We start from the raw sequence: 18,704 nt of genomic DNA, 5'->3' as shown, positions 1-18,704 counted from the left end.
GAAACCTTGCCCTCCTTTTTATGTTGTACAGGTGGCTTTGTAACACAGCTAAGTCGTAGCACACACTTGTTTTATCTAGTTTATGTAACACATTTAACAGACACTACCCCCCCCCCCCCCCCCAACAGGCTTATTTTCAATGCATTTGCTGTTAATTGACACAGATTTCTTACATCATTTAAATGCCAATTCACAGTAGTAGAAGACTTTATTTAAAGGAGGGAAAATAAACTCGCAATGCTTTTAAGAACAATACTGGCTTAAGGGTCAGTTTGCTTACAGAAACCATTGTTATTCCTGAGGGCAGCTACTATTCCTCCTCTGCTGCTCACAACTGTTCCTCTTACAGGTAAATAGCACGAGCTTTCAGCAGCATAACTTCCAACAAATAATAAAAAAAAAAAGACTCTACAAAAATCCTGTATAGTGTTCAAGCCCGCAACGCATTGCTTTTCAATTTTCTAACACTCATCTCCTTAAGTAGTAGCAGTTGATGATCCCAAGTGAGTCTGTATATAAATTTTTGTAGTTTTATCCAAAATAACCGTGGCCATCAAAACAAGCCTTCACTTGAAGAAAGAACAGCCTTGGTGTTAAGTAACTGTAGGCAGCTCAAGGAGATGGTTTGGTCTCAAAATGTCATGTCAAGAACCTCCTGGTAGCCTTTTTGTAAATGTCAGCAGTACCGTGTTTCCTAAGGAAGTCCAGTGCCTGCACACGTAGCTCAGGAGGGCACTGCGATCCGGTGTGAAGGAGTACCAGGCAGCACTCCAGCACGTCGGGGAACGGGAAGACCTGCAAAAAAAGGAACGTGAGGCGATGTCTACTCTTTCAGTTATAATTTTCAACTACAACATACTCGGGCAGCCAGCTCTCTAAAGACACTGCTTTATAGTAGTATCTTTGGAACAGACAGTCACGAGTCAGATATGTTTTCGCCTTTTCTTCCAGTACATTAGCTCATGCTTAACCAGGTTTGCCCCCTCTTGCACAATCACCGTGATTGCCATAGACTACAGAACAGAGGGGATGAGACAGCCTAGAAAACATTTTTTTCAAACATGTGATGCGTAGTTTCTACAGTTCCTAAGGTCTCAAAGAGGATGGTGCCAGACTTTTCACTGGTGCCCAGTAAAAGGACAAGGGGCAGCGGGCACAAACCGAAGCACATGACATTCCATCTGAATTATGAGGAAAGACTTCCTTCCTCTGAGGGTGACAGCACCGGAACAAGCTCCCCAGAGAGGCTGTGGAGCCCTCTCTGGAGATACTCAAAATGTGATCCTGTGCAACCTGCTCTAGATGAACCTGCTTTAGCAGAAGGTTGGGCTTGCTGACCTCCAGAGGTCCCTTCCAACCCTGACCATTCTGTGATTTTATACCTTAAATTTCTGATTTTACTGTTTATCTTTGTATACACAATTCTAAACAGCAAAGAATTACTTTTAAAATGCATGGGAGAGATTCATCTCCCATTGAATTCTCCTATGCAGGAGCTTTACCTACACTTTCCAAGTGCATGGAGAAAGTTATGCTGGAAAGAAAAATACCACCCTGATGCCCTGTGTCTGTTCTCTCTCAAAATTGCCACAAGATCACAACGTAAAGTCACTGTTCCTCGCTTGTGTATGAAAGGGATTGTATGATGTGGCTGCCCTTACAAAAAGACTGTCTTTTTTTAAAAACCGCAATGCCTCTTCTGAAAGCTTACCTTTAAATTGTCTGGAAATTCTGCTAGTTTCTGCTTCGCTTTTAGAAGCTGCTTGGTTAGCTCAGGGAGTGTAATCGGTTGCTTTACTTCATCTTTACTGTCAAGAAAAGAGCAGGTGTCATGAGTAACTGTTTGGCTTAAATGATGGCATAGCTTCCTTCCTGTGCAGGGAGCACAGGAGAGAGCCGGACAGGTGTTCTATGCTTTAGCTCCTTCTTGCCAAAGTCCCAAATAATTGCTCAACAAAGAGACAGACCTCTTAGGTCCTTTTCATTATCCTCCCCTTTTCAAGCTGCCCTGTTTATTCACTGCAAGAACACACCTTGCGTTTCACAAAGTTATTCAGCTGTAGGAAGTTTATGCACATGGTAGACAGTTGCATTTTGAAGTGTCCCTGGGGTGACAAGCTTGAGATTAGAGGCAATGTGAGCGAAACAAGAAATTTGCTGCAAACATACACAGAAAAAGTAACACTTTTCAATCAATTCATTTATGTTCTAAGGCTTACCAATTCAACTGGGTGCTGTCAGAGCATGGTTTGTCTGACTCGGTCTCTGAACTCTGCTGCAGGTTGCTTTCCTGGGTGTTTCCATTTGTGTTTTCCTGGAGATTGTTCCTCTGCTGCTGATGCTGGCAGATCATATCTGCTAAAATCTGCTGGACCTCAGCTATATCTCTCTGGGTATTCTGTAAAGCAGCGATCTCTTCTGAAAGAAGCACTTTGCAGCCATTCAGCTTTGACTGTATGTCTACCAAATCAACCGAGCTAGTTTTTGAGTCACTTTCCGTCTCACACCTGTGAACTTCAGTTGTATTCTGGAGGTTTTCATCCGTCTCAACCACCGTTTGATCAGGAGTTTCTTCAGGGGAGGAGTGACCTGAAATGCAGCTCTTCTCAGGAACTGTCTGCTCACTGGGACACAGCACAGGATCCAAGCCAGCCTTCTGGATCACAAGGGAGTCATTGGATAGATTCCACCACAGGTCATACAGCAGTCCATAAGCCACAAAGCCCTCTAAACTTCTGCAAGCATCCATGCTCTGAGAATTTGTGCTGTCCAGTTTGTGTCTCAGGTTATCACAGCCTAATAACGAAGAAAGGATTACAAATAGTTTATAGAGCTTTCAAAGAAAAAGACCAGATCTGGTAAAAACAGCTATCCTGGAGACCCAAACCAGAGATTTACTTAAATGCCAGCAGAGTGGTGCAGGAAGCAGGAAAGCAAGAGGCAGACACCTCTGGCATCTTTTTAAACACAATACTCTGTTCTAGCTAGCATGGCATTGCATGTCCTCATCATCTACAGCAAACTTCCTTGGCCACAAGCTGTATGTGAAGATATTCACATGATCAAAAGCTGCAAAATACTCTGCATACTCTAAAAGAGAATGAAGGGAAGGGCAGGTTGGAATGATATACGAGATGAAAACAGCTTTCCAACATCCCCATCTCCCTTAAAGGACAGAATTTGCTCAGTTTCCAACATCACACACACCAACTGACACTGCTGAGCTTCCTTCCACAGTGGGGAATTCTGATCAGCCAACGGCCAGACTGCACGGGTTTCCACATATATGTGCATGTCTTGCTCCTTCCAAACATTATTATGCCTGGTAATATTAATGGACACAAGGTGTGTTACATCTGTTAGTGCCAGGAGATACAGAAGAAGAGACTTACCTTCAGGAAGGATGATACTGCAGATCTCTTGCATCAGAGTGAAATTACCAGCATCATAACTGCGGGTCACAGCTCCAAGAATACTTTTCACTGCCTCATTCCAGGTAGCAGTATGATAGCTCAGGGCAGCAAGGGTCAGGTCATGGGAGATATGGAAAAGCACCTACAGGAAGCACCGGAGAGCACAATTAATAGTTTTACTACAAAGTATGAGCTTGTGATCATTGCGGAAGAGCCCAGAGACAAAGCAATTTTAACTATAATGCAATTTACATGGCTTCCTTCACTCAGGAGACAGAAGTAATGTAGAAGTGCTCCAACTGTAAAATGAGCAGCTGTGCTTGCATGTGTCCTGCTAAACAGATGACAAGAAGGAGCGTGCCAAAGGTCATTGACTCACTGCAGTCAGAGGGGAGAGCTGCAAGAGCACTAGTCTATGAACAGACCTGAACTCAGGATATTCTAACAACAGTAGCCGTGCCTCTCCTAACAGCTTGACACAACCCCCTGAATCAGCGCTGAGACTACTTAGCTATGCCAGTCCCTCTCACCCAGCCAGCACATCTCAATGATCTCAGTGCTCATGACTGACGCTGTAGGTCAGTTCTTACCCTGCACAGAAACAAACTGGTGGCTACGCAACTTCTCCCAGCTGCCTGTCATCTGCTTCTCCCAGACTATAGCCTCATCCTGCAGCAGGCTGCAAACATCAGTCCCCTGGGAATCGCTGGCACAACACCACAAAGCGCCTGCGTTTTACTGCGTATGCCATAGTTAAGGCTCAGTGTGTGTATCAGACCTAAATCCATTTACCTGCTTTGGGTGTGTGTTGCTGGTAGAAGGAGGATGCTCGATACTGTGCAGCTGCTCACATGCACTTGTGATTTGTTCAGTGGTGTCCATGCCCAGTACCTTCTGCCACACTTCCGTCACCATGTCAAAAAACGAGGCCTCTCTGTTCAGCTCCCAGCTGTGATAACAGGGAGGCACGGGGCTCTTTCGGTCACAGGGGTTTCTTTCACTAAGGCACTTGCAAAGGAGTTCATTGAGGCAGAAAACAAGTCTTTGTCCCTTTAACAAGAAAAGAAGAGTATTGAGCTGCTGCTGAAAGAAAAGCACTCCCTTACTGACCATACCAGCTAGACAAATGTAAGAACATCACGGCTAGTAGCAGCTTGTTGGTGACAAGACTGTTTTACAACTGCAGCGACCAAAGAACAATGTTGATAGACTCAGAGACTCTAAGGTCAGAATGAAACCTCAGAACAAGCTAAGCTAGCCTTCTGCTTTTTAGTCTGCAAGAAAATGAATTGCTGGATTAAGCTTCCAGCAGATGGGCTTCCAGTTAGCTCTGTTGTCCCTTTCATGTAAAGAGTGAATACTTTCCTTCACTTCTTTCCTCTTATGATCTGTATTAAGTACTTAAAAAAAAATAATCCCAGTTTTCACAACTACCTGTCATAACTAACAAGCGTAAAGCCTGCGTGCCTCCCTACCGTGGGCCCTTTGCCTCTGCAGAGGCACATGCTTTTTCTAGAAATTGCGGTTATTCTGTGAAACAGTTTGAGGCAAAACTAGCTCAAAGGATTACTTACTAGTAACATAAGTGGTGCCACGTTAATCAAGTTAATCTGGAGAAAGAGATAATGCTAAAGAAAGCAGAAAGAAACAACCAGACTCACAAATAAAGTTTTATGTTGCTGAAGGACTTCCTGAGCTCCCACCCAGTTCCTGGATAACAGCATGTCTTGGGCACATCTGAAAGACAAAGTTGCTGACAACTCCTCCTCCCCAGATACCAGCGCAAGCTCAGCAGCAGTTCTAAGGGATGCCACATCTCCCTTTTTTGCCAACACCTTAACTGCATCATAGGGTGAGGAAGCCCCCAAATAACTGGAAAGAGATAAAAGCAAGTCAACTTGATTAGTATGAAAATACCATTTTAAAATTGTATTACAATACAGCAGGACAAACATATAAATGAAGATAAATCTGTATTTTCCACAGGTTCTCAGAGCTCTTACCAAAGTTTACTATAGACATAAGGCGCACCTGATCCAGTGCAAAGCTACAAAGGGAAAAGTCACACAGCCTGATAACCTGGACTAAAACCTCTGGTGGTGTGCACACTGTGCTTGGCTTGGATGAGAAACACAAATACATAGATGGAAGTGGCAAAGGTTGTATGCGGTAGTTTATCCCTACTGCATTTCTCTGGAACCTTTTCACAAGTGTGAACACTTTCAAAAATGCCAAAACTGAAACCAGTGTCAAGCAGAGGACACTATTCCAGCCAAAATATTTGAAGCATTATTAGTAATTTTGGTAGTCACAAATCTGAAACACTCTAGCTGGAGGAAGATAACCCATCAGGTTTATTAGGATATTGGCTAAGGCCTCAAGAAACTAAAGATTAACTGTTGCGCCGCGCATTTCCAGCGGAGAAGTTGAAAACATCACAGTCTTTTCATATACATCCTAATCTTAGTCTTGCTAGACTAGTTTTTCAAAGACTTCTAGTAAAGTCTGTAGAAAGAAATGGCTCTACTGTAGTATGGCATTTAGACCGTCTGCTCTGAAGTGCCCTCTGGAGCTGCTTTTCCTACCTACATTAGGGGGAGTCTAGCGAGACCAGGCTCAGAAAGCACCTTAGGCAAACAATGGCCAGACCAGTTAACAGATTTCAACTGCTACAAAACCAAGAACCTTCTTTGTTTTGGGCATGGAACCAATTCTGTCTTCTTCCCAGGAAAACTCACCATTTGGCGGCCATGGAGTAATGACCGTCTTTCTCTAACAAAGCTGCCCAGCTGTTGTAGAGATCCTTCAGAATCGGATCTTCTGGACGCAACCTGGCCTTGGCAATTACAATTGCTTCCCTAACGCAAGAGAAACCAGTTAGAAAAGTTAATTGACTGTGTACAAAAAGTGAACCAAAATGTCAAATCTACCCCACTAAAAAAAGCAAATCCTAAGCATAAATATACAGTAACCTGTAAAAGTTGTTCACTTTCAGGAGGTCGACAGCCTCATACACTTTGTGGATGGACAGGAGATGGGAGGCAGCCTTCACATACTGCTCCTGAAAACACAGCTGCTTTGCAAAGGCTTCTACTGTCCAAACCCAGGCCTGATAGCCAACTGCAAAAGAGAAGGCAAGACAATTGGAGGCAAAGTTTTAAAACTGGAAGAATTTCTGTGGGATGACATCATCACTGGTTTCTTTAACATGCACCTCTTCTCTGCCCCAAATTAAGTTTCTTGTTTCTTAACTATCCTAATACAAGTCAATGAAACAGGGCAAAGCTAGGGCTTGAACTTCACTACCAGTAAAATAATGTTAAAAAGCATATTTAAGCCAACAGCAAGCTGGAAGGACTGGTACAGACTGTAAAGAACCAACCTTGTGCTTGGAAGGATGGGTCTGCTCCTTCAGGAAATCCCAAAGGAAACCACTCTGTTTCCTGCTGTCCCAGCCTAAGGGCACTTGTGGAAGCATCCAGGTCTTTATCATCAATAGAATATGTTTTGTGTTTGATTTTTGTTATCAGGCAGTTAAAGAAGCAATTTCCTTCTAGTCTGGGACAACCAGGAGTTTCCAACCCAGAATAATCAGAATGAGGCTACCCTTGGGAGCTAATTCTATCTGCTTATATGTTGTTACAAGAACGAACATACCCATGGGTGAGATTGCTACCAGCTGGTCTGTTAGCTCTCCCCTCTCAGCAGCTGCCTGGAGGACACCCTTCATATCTCCTTTCCACAACATGAGCTGCTGAAAGAGCTCTGGATGCCCATTCTCCAAGTGATGTTTTCCTGTTGGAAGCAAACACACTTCCTATCAGCATGCATGCAACAGAATTATTTGCCATAGTAAAATAGCTTGGCAAAAGTGAGATTATTCAAAATTGAGGTGCTTCAGGTTTGCATCAGAAAGACATAAAAACTATTTGGGTAAAATAGGTCTTTTCACACAGACCTGCATTCTTAATCCTACATTTTAATCCATAGTAAAGAAAATTCAAACATTTTTCCCCCATTTGTTTTCTCCTTGAATGTAACAGTTAAAATGAACATATCGTCAAAGTGGATTCTTTATTCCACTTACCTTCCATATCAATCATCTTGTGCACAGAAGCCCTGTCTGTGAACAGCCCCAAGTGGATTCGATCCTTGAGGTCAGAAGACACATCGTCATTATTATCTAAATCAGATAAAAAGAACAAAGATTTAAGATTTGGTACGACACTGGGAGCTGGGACCTGCCAAGTCACTGTACCACTGCAGTATCCTCAACTGTTGGCAAATACTTGTCTTCTACTTTTTTTCCTTTACATAGGATATATATGTATATAGGATAGTATAGCAGATTTAATAATTTGAAGATCGACAAATTAAGATTAGGAGGACCAGGTTTGTGCAGAACATTTATTCTAAATCAAACCTAGCTTTGCATGCTCTAAGGAACAATACTGTGAGAATATAAACATCTCCCTCATGGCTCATTGTCTCCTGCCCATATTATATACATCTGAGGGTGAAAAACACTGCACATATGCAGACAATTCTACCCTATCTCCTCAACATAGGAGCCTACTCAAAACCTGTCTGGAGTGGCTACACAGTACTGAAACTCTGCAAGAGAAGTTAGATAAGAGACCGCAACTAGTCACACAATTTGATAAGAGTAAAGATTTTAGAAAAAGTAAAGCCTACTGGTCAAAGTTAAGTCCTTGGGCACATGCTTCTGAATGCTTTAGAGCACCTGCCCTCTAAATATTTTAGTTTTACAGCGATACCTTTGGTTTTCAGACAGGTAGCCAGCCTCAAGCAGTCCTGATGCAATTCATCTTTTGATCTGTGATCCATGAGCGTGCTGAAGGGTAGAATAGAACGAGGCTTCCTCTTCTTCAGAGAGGCATCAGAGGCTGAAAAATCAGACACATTTCAGTTGCTGCTGCACAATCACAGCAGAACTCTCCACTGTATTCTAAAACCTCCTCTTCCTCACACAGGAAAACAAAACAGATGCTCAAGTGCCACATACACCTCTATTATGACAACTTTTACTTTTGAATACTGATCACTTTGCGTATTTTTCTGCCCATCTTGCCTGAAATGAAACTAGCAACTAAAAGGCAGTATCTATGCCCACATTAGACAACTACTCAATTGACCTGACAAGCAGGGCAAATAAAAGAAGCAGCAACTTAAAACATTTAAAAGATTTTACAAGCACGTTCTGCCTTCTCTGGCACTTATTTGGTGTCACGTTTGGAAGGGAAGCTGCAGCCAAACACAAGCCTAGAATGAGGAACTCTGCCTTGATGTAGGACTGTTAAAAGTCCCTACAACATACTAACTTGGTTTCTCTTTAGGTGGGTCCTTTTTCACAGGAGTGGCTTTCTGGGTCACAAAAGGCTTTGGCAAACTGAACGAAGAATAATCGTATGCAGATGAAGATGTATCCTTGGACACTGTGGAGTTAAGCAATAAAAAAACAGAAAAAGAATGTATGGAAAAGCCCATAGCAGAATACTTGACATGTTCACATTCTATTACATTGATTTCAGAAATATACAGAAACCAAACTTTGCTTTGCCATATAACTGTATATTTTCAGGGAAAGGAAATACTAAGAAAACATTACAGAACTCTCAGAACGATAAACAAGATGTCAACAGACACTAACGAAGGTCTACCAGTAGTGTAAGATTTATTACTGCAAGGCAATACTGATCAAAAAGTACATTGTTTCAGGCCAAAGACAGCAACTTTGTTAGGCCAGAATCTTCTTATTTAAAGACAGTGAGTCCCAAACTAGATTAGAAAATTATGAAAGGCATTCCAGAACTGCATTTCCTTCGAGTGGACTATTTCAATAGAACTATTATAAGAAAATCCGCATGAAAATACCAAACTTGGTGAAGCTCTGAGGGCTAAACAGTCTGGTAACCATTGAACTAAGACGATTTGATTATTACCAGTCATGGGGACTTCAGCAGGCAACTCTGCCTCCCGAGCTTCTTTTTCTCCTTCATGGTCCGACACTCCATTTTCCTCTAGCAACATTTCCTTCACACTTTCATCTCCATTCATAACATCACTTAGATCCTGTTTGGCTGGACTCTTTCCTGTAGGCTTTTTCTTCTTCTTGGCTTTGACTTTTGGTTGCATACTTCTTTTTTTCTCTAATTCTATACTCTTTTTGCCTGTAAAAGGTTGCAAAAGTTACCCTGATACGATCTGTAGAGGTTTTTAGTGTATTAGCTCTCTGTCAAGATCAACATTTAGTTTCCAGATGCAGATACAACTCAATTTAAATCTAGACACAGTATATTCCTGAAGTAGCAGGAAGACTTGGAATTCTGTGTAAGAACTATTTCATACTATTTCAACCTGGCAACCCTCTATTTCCCAGCTCCAACATCATCTTCAGGAAAGGATCTTCTGTTTGAACATACTTACCCTGAGGAGGCCGTGTATGCTCCTGCTTTGAAATTTGCCATTTGTGAACAGAAAAATCATCTGCTCCTGTATAAATAGAATCTGAATCCACTGGTGACCACTGGACACTCAGCAGCCGGCCCTGGTGCCCTCGGTAGTTGCAGAGTGGCTCTTCCTTCATAACATCCCATACCTTATAAACAAGAAAGAAATCTGGTTACTCAGAAAGTCTCATCTTCCCCTAATACTCTGCATTTTCTCTCCAGTGAGTTGCATTTGTAGGAGCTTCTCTTTTTGGGGTGTTTGCACATGTATTTCAAATACCGACACACAAATAAAGAGAAAATTCAGGGCTTCCTTTCTTTGTATGGATACATTTGCCTAACATTTCTCTTTTTAAGGATCCAAAAGTGCTAGTATGAAAATGGTAATGACTCAACTCAAATCAATTTGCAAGTCGCAAAAACATGCTGATACCCGCGTATCAGGTATCCAGAACCAGGAGATGGTTACCAAGGGTAAGTTTGCAGTAATTCAGTAGTCTATCTTACAAAAGAAGCTTTGCTGTTTAGTGAGCTTGGCTCCAAAACACTGCAGAATGGATGATTTGAAAAAAGAAATATGCTTCTGAGTGGCTGTGGAACAATACCTGTGCAGTGCCATCATAGCAAGCAGATACCAATCTTCCCTCATGGTGGGGGCTCCAGGAAAGACTTGTGATTTTGGCTGTGTGCCCAGCCAGGGTTCGAAAAGGCTCTGTTATTGTCAAAGGACTTTCTGAAGCGCTCTCTGAAAGAAAAAAGAAAAGGTTCAAGTATGGCCAGCGAGACAAACTGGAAGTAAACCAAAACAAGATACCAAGACTTGAAATATAATCTGCAAACTGTTACCTATGACGCTTTTCAGATTATGCACGTAAATAGTGGCATTGACTGAGCCTGATGCTATCAAGTAACTCAGCTCTGGCTGGCTCCCATGCTCATGATGCCAACGAATGGCGTTAATCAGTTTATGATGCTGCTGGATAGTGCAAAGCAACTTCAGGTTTGGTGCCTGAAATATTTCAATTGAGCTGAAATGCAAGAACAACAGTGTAAGAATTCCAGTAGTCAGTGAAACAGGAATTTTTTTGTTATCCTACATGAGCAGAATTACAGAACATGAAACAGAGTAACTAAATGAGTTTTTCTTTTCTGGATTCAACACTAACCCTCATTTAGTACATCAGCAAAACTGCATTTCAACCATGAGCAGATACTTGAAAAATAATTTAATGTGTTGATGTGGATCCTCCATGCCAAGAGTGGCTAAACTGGTAACAGCAGGGAATGCTGTATTATCACAATTCAAATACACTGGCAGTGAAAAAAAGAGAGAAAAGCCAGGGTAACAACAAATACTTTTGCTTCACTACAGTGATTCTAGTCAAGGTCAGCACATACACCACCCTAACCTCGAAGGCAAAACGTACCCATCTTCATTGCCAAGAGCCAAGAGTCTGCCATCGGGTTTCCAGCTGATCTCTGTACGCGCAGGCAGTTTGTGCTGTAGAAAGAAGACACGACTATTGCCAAAAATCCTTACATCTCTCTCGCATACATTCAGCTTAGCAAGACTGGCAACTAGACAGAGTTGCAGTTAAGCACAAAATGAAAGGCACAAAGGGGTCCATTGCTTTTGAAGCAGCAACTTAAGCTTCAGCAATTAAAGGCTGAATGAACTGATGCAAGAACCAGTGATTATTTTTATCCGTTTAGTCTCAAAGGAAGTTTGTCTGGATTCCAGTAGAACCTTGACGCTTGATCTCCTTATGCTCCTTGGAAAGCCTCAGACATTGCAGGCAAATTCTGTCATATTTCAAAGGAAATCAAAGTTTATTTGTTATTATTTCTATTCTTTCTAATTCAGATGAAAGCTACTTACAATTTAGATGCCTATAAATGATCGTTTCATTGCCTGAAACATTAGTCTCTTAACCCCCAGTAAGCCGCCTACTCAAGGAAGAAGCCAAAACCGAGTTGATTATAAATTGATATAGCTTGACTGACTTCAGTCAACTTATGCTGTCTTAAAGCAACTGAAGATCTAACCCACTTCACTTATTTTGTACTTTCACCTAAGAAATGACTGAACTTGAGCAGCTGCTATGGTCAGTTATCACCTACCACTCTGCATTAGCTGCAGTGTAAATGGAAACAGACTCCTGCAAAATCATGACTGCCTTTATGGTAAAATTTATTTTAAAAAGAAAAAGTTAATGTTTGAAAACAAGAGACCTAGAGAAATCAAGGTAGTTAACTCATGCATGTCAACCATGTGATCTAAGCTATGACATTATCCAGGATATTACTTCAAGTGCTTTGAAACTGGAAAGCTCTGTATGATCTAACTATTTTAAACAGTGACACACAGCTTTCAAACCAGACCCAGCATTTCAATTTAACTTTTCTAGTTAAGTAAATTACACAGTAGAAAATTAAGTAACTGATGCCAGGAACAGATGTGCCATGTTGACATTGGGGTGGGGGGGAAGACTCTTTTTCAGAGGCAAACGCACGATCTGTTTAAATAGTTTGAGTCAGTAGGTGCCTTTGAAGTTCATTGGTGGAGATGGTGGGTTTCAGATTTTTTATGTATTACAGACACATCATGAAGGCAAAATCACAGATCCACAAATACAAGGCCATAGAAACTATGACACGGTTACCACAAATCCATAAAACCCCCTCAGAATCATACTCACTTTGATTGAATTCGTGTCTCTGATGACTTTGTTGATGTCATTTGCCTCTCCGTTAAGCTTCCAGGGGTTGTGCTGAAAAACAATACCTTCTCCAGCACAACTATATAACGTTGCAGAGGGTTCTTCACCTTCTTCTCCTATCCAACAGAGAATAAAAACCAAATATATGTTCATCAGTCTTCCCAGAAGTAATCGCTTCCACTGTAAATCAAAACATTATTTTAAAAGGCTATATACATACTTTAATTGCCTGTGATGCGGCAGCAAGAAATTCTCACAATACAATCCTCAGAAAGGACCTCTCATTTCTACTAACAGATCTCTCCACAGCACAGTCACCACAAGCATTAAAATTCCCTTTAAAGTTTGGCAGTTCAAGTTGTGTAAGAAGAGCTAATGGAGCTGTTCTGTTTAGTTCAAATGGTAGAAATACTCTTCTGGAGCTAAGGAGCCCGTATCTGATCCGCTGCAGTTACTGCAGGAAGCCCATGCAGACAGTTAGTGGTCTGCAATACTCTGAAGTAAGCACAGAGGTGTGGTACGCCACTCCCACCTATTTCCTGAAGCGACCAGAACTCAAAACCAGGAGATTGTTTTGCTCCCTTGCAAAGTCATTAACAATTCGTCAAGCAGAACACATTCTTAGCTGCAAGGATTGCTACCAAGCAAATAGGGCTCCTTTTCCTAAGAAGGGAGAGCGTACCAACCTCATGGCATCTGTGCGCACCGCATGGGTGTTCTACTTGAGCTGGAAGACTCACCAGAAGACAGAGAAGGAGTTGGAGGCCCCCAGGCTAAGGTGTATACAGTCTTCTTGTGGTAAGTACTGGAGATCTGAGGTGGCTTATTCTTAGCACTGGGCAGGAAGAAAAGGAAGCAGGGGCAGTCAGATTTCAGCAGAGAAATAAAAGAAGAAAGAAAAAAAAAAATCAAGGCAACATTATTTCCAGCTGTGAAAACAGACACCAAGTGCTTTAACATACTAAAGCCCCGGCTCAACCAGGCCTTCTTTAACATCTCCTGTAGGGACACTACTAAAATCGTAACTGCCCTGATGACCTTCATCACCATGTTGCTCTTCATTCTGTGAAAATGTCTTCCTGGCTAAAGTTTTCCTTGACCGATGTCCAGGTGATCTCTAGTCATGCAATTTTAAGTTTATCTTAAGTAAAGATTATCTTAGAAGCTGACAGACATAATGGAGAGATGAAAAGATGCACTGAAAATCCAACTGTTTGACTAATTTTAATTTAATCCTACTCTTGTCTAACAGTAAAGATATACCTCGGGAAAGACCACACCACCTATGCATGGTAACATACCAGGATCTGACACTGATGAATTTGAAAGCTACTTTCTTACCTGCTGGAGAAGGTGTCATATATGCCAACTTTTCCATCGTCTGTTCCAAAAGCCAAGCAGCCTTCCTTAGTTGGATGCCAGGATAACTGCAAGCAAAACAGAGAGAGCGCCATAATGACACAAACTACAGACACCTTATTTCCAAGTAACAAACAAAAGGAAAAAATTGAAACTGATGAGCAAGCACCATCCCTTACACCCACTCTTCCAACAACAGCCACTTGACTTGATCTCTCTGCTACGAGTATTAAAGTCTCTCCCCCAAACAGCTAGTGGTGTAAGATAAAAGGAACTAGAATTAAAATTGCTGAACTGCTATTTGACATCTACATTACAAAACAGAAATGGAGAATATGGTAGGGTGGTGAGAAAACTTTTGATGTGAACAAGAGTAACTACCATGTTTTACTGCTGCCAGCAATTTTACCAGGTTAACTTGAGGTTAAACCCAAACGACATCCACGTTGGCTTTTGTGTGTGTCAAACTTCCTAGCAGAGCAAGGGCAGCCACGGATGAAGCAAGGAGGGATCACAAAGCAGGGTAAAAGTGGAAAAGTAATGTCATAGCTAGCTGGACTTCAGCTGATTTTCACTAGATTTAATGCAAGCAACTAGGGTTGTAAAAAGGGCTAAAAATTCATTGCCAGATTCTAAATGCATTGTATATCAAAAGAATCAAGTACAAAAGGAAGAGCTGGGCTTTATATTTAGTTGGGAAAAGCCTTCTTTAGAGAGAGAAAAATATTCTTGAAAGAAAAAAAGGGAGTCAGAAGGGAGTTAGAATCATACTTACTGCTGTAACCTTGGACTTTATGCTTTGCCAGAAGGTTTTAATATCATAAATATTGTTCATGGACAAAGTATTCCACACCCGGATCATACTGTCTCCAACACCAATGGCAAGACAGCCTGTGTCCACAGGGGAGAAGGCAAGACTATAGACAAATCCCCCAAGTGAGGGCATGGTCCAGCTACAGTCGAGAGTTGATAGGTCCCAACACTTCACCTGAAGAATATTTAAGGAACAAGAAATGGTTAAATTTAGTGACTGGTATGACAAGGAAAAACAAAGCACAAGTGAGATGAAGAATCAAAGGATCAAGTTCAAGGCTTGACACAGTATGTGATCTGCACCTAGAGGATTACATGTCACAGACTGAGCTGCAACAGTTGGAAGACTCTAATGGAATGGACTATGTTTTAATACTATGGTCCACTTCTGACTTCAAAACAGGAGGCACACTGCTGCCTGTAAAAGGCAAAAAGTTAAAATTTTGAAAAAACAGATGCTTTAGTTTGTACAAGTAAATGATTTGAAGAAGGAAAATTAGGCCATTTTAAAATGAAACAAACAGGAAAAAAAAGAGATAGTAAACTCCCTTCATTAAATGCTTACCATCGAAGTCCAGAATATTATAACCATTCACTCTACCATGGTAAGAGCTTGGGCTTATAAACTAACAAACATATACACAACCTGTGCTCAGAACAAATTTTAAGCAATGATGTTACAAAATGCTGTAATAAACCCACTTTAAGAAAAAAATCTGTAGCCCTAAGAGGGCTATTGGTACAGCTATTTGTATGTTAATTTTATAAACGATTCTTACATCTCTGTCCATTGAAATGGAAAAAAGGAGCTCTTTGTCCTGATGCTTCACAGAACTCAGGTTGAACACAATTCGGGAGTGATTCTGTCCTTCTGAAGATCCTAGAAGAGTCCACTTACGTTTTCCGGATTGGGTCAAATCCCAGAGTAGCAGTTCTCCTCTGCAAAATGTAAAATGTGTACTTAATTGTTCACTTCAAAAGAGTAACACAGGCTATATATAGACTGTATCACACATATACATACTGCATGTACAAAAGTAATACTGCTAAACACACATCTACAACAAGTGCCTATACACTGACACACGTGCAAACACCGCTTTACAAATTTTATCGATGGTTAACCACAATGAGAACTGATGTAATTTTCTCCCAGTGGATGGGTAAAACCACAACTAATACCTTCAGCAGTCAACTTTCAGTCAGATTATCAGCCAAACAGTAGTTTTCTAGAAATCTGAACTCCCACTTTTGGCCTGTCTCCTCTCTGGTTATACCAGGAAGGAAGGAAGAAGGGGTTGTCAATGCTTCCTATCCAGTTCTTCCTTATCAATAAATGCATCTGCAATTACTGATGGTACCCAGGCTGCTGTGTGCCCTACTTACCCAAAACAGCTGGATACAATTTCTGTGGAATGACCAGGCGGCCAGTGAACAGTCAGCCAAATGCGCTCTTTAACGGCAGGATCAATGGCTCCACCTCTTCTCTTCATGGGTGGCAACTTCAAAATCATTACACCTATGGAACCAAGAGGGACTGTATAGACGCAGTACATCATAATTAAAAAGAAGTCCTGTGAATCTCAAGCTTTGCATATGCTCCCCAAGCTTTAAACTATCAAGTTAGCAAATGAAGGCTGCAGTTAGAGAAGAACTCCTCCACCATATTATTACTGTTCATCTCACTCATCTTACTTACTTCTGCCTCTAGTACAGCTCCATATTCGTATGGTCTGATCTTTGCTTCCTGAAGCCAGGTAACAACCTTTCTTCGTGGTTGAGTCCTGTGTCAGCTCCCCATTTGGAACTTTGCCTTCCCCTGAAGGAACTACTGAATACCATTGAAGTCATGTTATTATACTTTAAAATTCAAAGCTTTATAGAAATCAACAGAAAATACATTGATTTTCATCAGAACATACTTCATCAGTTGCCTTTGCTAAGTTACTTACTGATTTCCTAGAAGGAATTCAATTTTCTAGGACATTTACATGAACTAAAAATTACTTCACAAACCATTAATTGCTTCTAAATACCTTGGAGCTCATCTTGCCAAGCAGGTAACCTTTCTTCACCAGGCACAGGGCACCAGGCCAGACAATGTATTTCATCCTCATGGCCTCTCAGCCGATGAAGTATTTCTCTTTTCCTGCTGATATCAATTATAACCACCATGCCATCCTTGTAGCTAAAAACAGGGATTCAAATGAATGAAGAGATTGTTAGATCCTTGTAGAATAAAATCTGAATTAACTTGTGAGCTCTTTACCAGAACTGCTATCATTGTAATACAGAGAAGCCAAATCACAAGCAGCAATGGGACTAGCAGACTTGATGGTCAACGGGAGCTCCAGTACAGCACAGGTATACCTGCATCTGCCTTTTTGAAAGGTGCAACAAGTACGTTTGGCTTCAAGAATGACAGCAATTCATTAGTAATACAGCTTTCAGTCAAGTGTAATGAAAAAAACCCCAGTTTTAAGAAACTCTGAAGTTGCAAACCAAACCTGGACCCTTACATTGTTATGGATTTTTGTGTCTTGCAGGTCTATCAGATATTAACGTTATTTCTCATTTGTTAGAAGGAAAAAACCCAGCCACCAAAGCCTCTTAAAATCAACCTTACAACTGTGTAGCAAAAGTTCATAATAAGGTTACTGCAGAAGAATGGAAAACAAAATGTAATAAATATTTACCCAACTGCCACCAGGTTTTCATGATGAGGAGAACAAGTGAGACAGAAAATTGTCCGAGGCTCTGGGAAGAACTGCTGGCTGTCACTTCTGTTGTGCCAGTAACAAACAATGACACCTTTTTCATCACCGGATACGATCAGGTCTTTCACAAGAGGTGACCAGTGCAACGCTGAGATTGCATTCTGAAGAAAGAGAATTGAACACATTTAAAGCTGCCTTACCACCATCTAACAGAGAGTGACAGGCAGAAAATAATCCGTGTGTGCTCCCCAGCATCAGCTGAGTTTGTTCTAAAGTATTTCAGTGCTTTAGGGCGCTGGCACAATTGATCTATTTGCTGATACGGTGTCCTGGGTCACAGTAACTGTTCAAATGTATGTTCTTAGTCTGCCCTGCGGGGAACAGCACCTTGCTGAAAAGATTTTACGGGAGCTGCGCTAAGTGGCAAGGAGTACACGCCGCGAGCAGACACACCGAGTGAGGCCTGGATGGCAACAACAGCTTATTAACGTGATGCAACACCACCGCAGACCTCAGGCGACAACAAAAGGCTGCCCAGCAGCGTTCAACGGTTTTAATTCCACGGGTTTGAAATTCCCTTTTGGTTACAGTACCATCCCCCTGCTGTGTGTACAGGACCCCCCCCCGTGCCCTGCCCCCCTACCTGGTGCAGGCTGTACTCCGCCAGGGCCGTCAGCGCCCGCGCGTCCCAGATTCTGACGCTGCCATCGTCGGAGCTGCTGGCGCAGAGGCTGCTCTGCCCGGGGCACTGGCAGAAGGCGAACCCGGTGATCCGGTCCGTGTGCCCGAGGAGCTCCCCTGCACCGACAGCGAGAGAGCGCCGTAGGCCCCGCCGTCAGCGCACAGGGCCTCCCCGCCCAACCCCCGGGGCTCCCGCCGCCTCCCGCCCACCCTCCCCGTGCCCGAGCGGGGCACGGCGGCTCCCGGCGGAGGGGCGGCCCCGCAGCGCCCCACAAACCGCGGGGGGTCAGGGAGGGCCGCGGCGGGCCCGGGGTCCCCGCGGGCTGCGGCCGTACCGTAATAGGCGGGTGTGGCGGCGCTGACATCCAGCAGGCAGACGCGGTGCCTCGCCGCGAAGCCGAAAAGGCGGCCATCGCTGCTGGCATCGCTGCAGCGGCTGTTGTACCAGTTAGGCGAGGCGGGCAGCACCCGCACGGCCGCCGCCATGGCCCCGTCAGGCCGCCGCCGGCGCTGCCGCCAAGAGCCGCGCAC

At 42.6% G+C, this 18,704-nt stretch overlaps 1 protein-coding gene across 2 annotated transcripts; it reads right to left on the bottom strand.

The window, feature by feature from the left end:
* Nucleotides 1-189: 189 nt before the first annotated feature.
* On the bottom strand, nt 190-18,702 carry GEMIN5 (gem nuclear organelle associated protein 5). 2 transcript variants are annotated; one of them, XM_055718944.1, is made up of 28 exons: nt 18,509-18,702; nt 18,136-18,290; nt 17,472-17,653; nt 16,812-16,963; nt 16,475-16,606; nt 16,162-16,294; nt 15,555-15,714; nt 14,738-14,950; nt 13,945-14,030; nt 13,344-13,438; nt 12,583-12,719; nt 11,311-11,384; nt 10,730-10,911; nt 10,489-10,628; nt 9,861-10,032; nt 9,377-9,604; nt 8,756-8,869; nt 8,192-8,320; nt 7,501-7,596; nt 7,071-7,208; nt 6,386-6,533; nt 6,152-6,271; nt 5,075-5,285; nt 4,206-4,463; nt 3,393-3,555; nt 2,220-2,796; nt 1,712-1,808; nt 190-795 (listed from the first exon to the last, which is right to left on the bottom strand). In XM_055718944.1, exons 1-28 carry the CDS (start codon nt 18,657-18,659, stop codon nt 640-642), a joined length of 4,599 nt encoding a protein of 1,532 aa, XP_055574919.1. In that variant the 5' UTR covers nt 18,660-18,702; the 3' UTR covers nt 190-639. The 2 variants fall into 2 exon arrangements, with proteins under 2 accessions (XP_055574919.1, XP_055574920.1); XM_055718945.1 differs by having other exon boundaries at nt 16,475-16,603.
* Between the last annotated feature and the right edge of the window lie 2 nt (nt 18,703-18,704).

Source organism: Falco cherrug, chromosome 8, assembly GCF_023634085.1.
Source record: "Falco cherrug isolate bFalChe1 chromosome 8, bFalChe1.pri, whole genome shotgun sequence".
NCBI classification, from domain to species: domain Eukaryota; kingdom Metazoa; phylum Chordata; class Aves; order Falconiformes; family Falconidae; genus Falco; species Falco cherrug.
The sequence above is the reverse complement of the archived record's forward strand: the minus strand, read 5'-3'. Positions and strand labels throughout refer to the sequence as shown.

What these genes read in the sequence shown, in the direction of transcription:
- GEMIN5 (XM_055718944.1), bottom strand. Translation starts at nt 18,659, where the DNA reads ATGGCGGCGGCCGTGCGGGTGCTGCCCGCCTCGCCTAACTGGTACAAC. An exon ending in TAATCTGAAAAGCGTCATAG is followed by an intron (nt 10,629 to 10,729) that starts GTAACAGTTTGC and finishes TTTTTCTTTCAG; the next exon opens with AGAGCGCTTCAGAAAGTCCT. An exon ending in CAGTATCATCCTTCCTGAAG is followed by an intron (nt 2,797 to 3,392) that starts GTAAGTCTCTTC and finishes CTTCGTTATTAG; the next exon opens with GCTGTGATAACCTGAGACAC.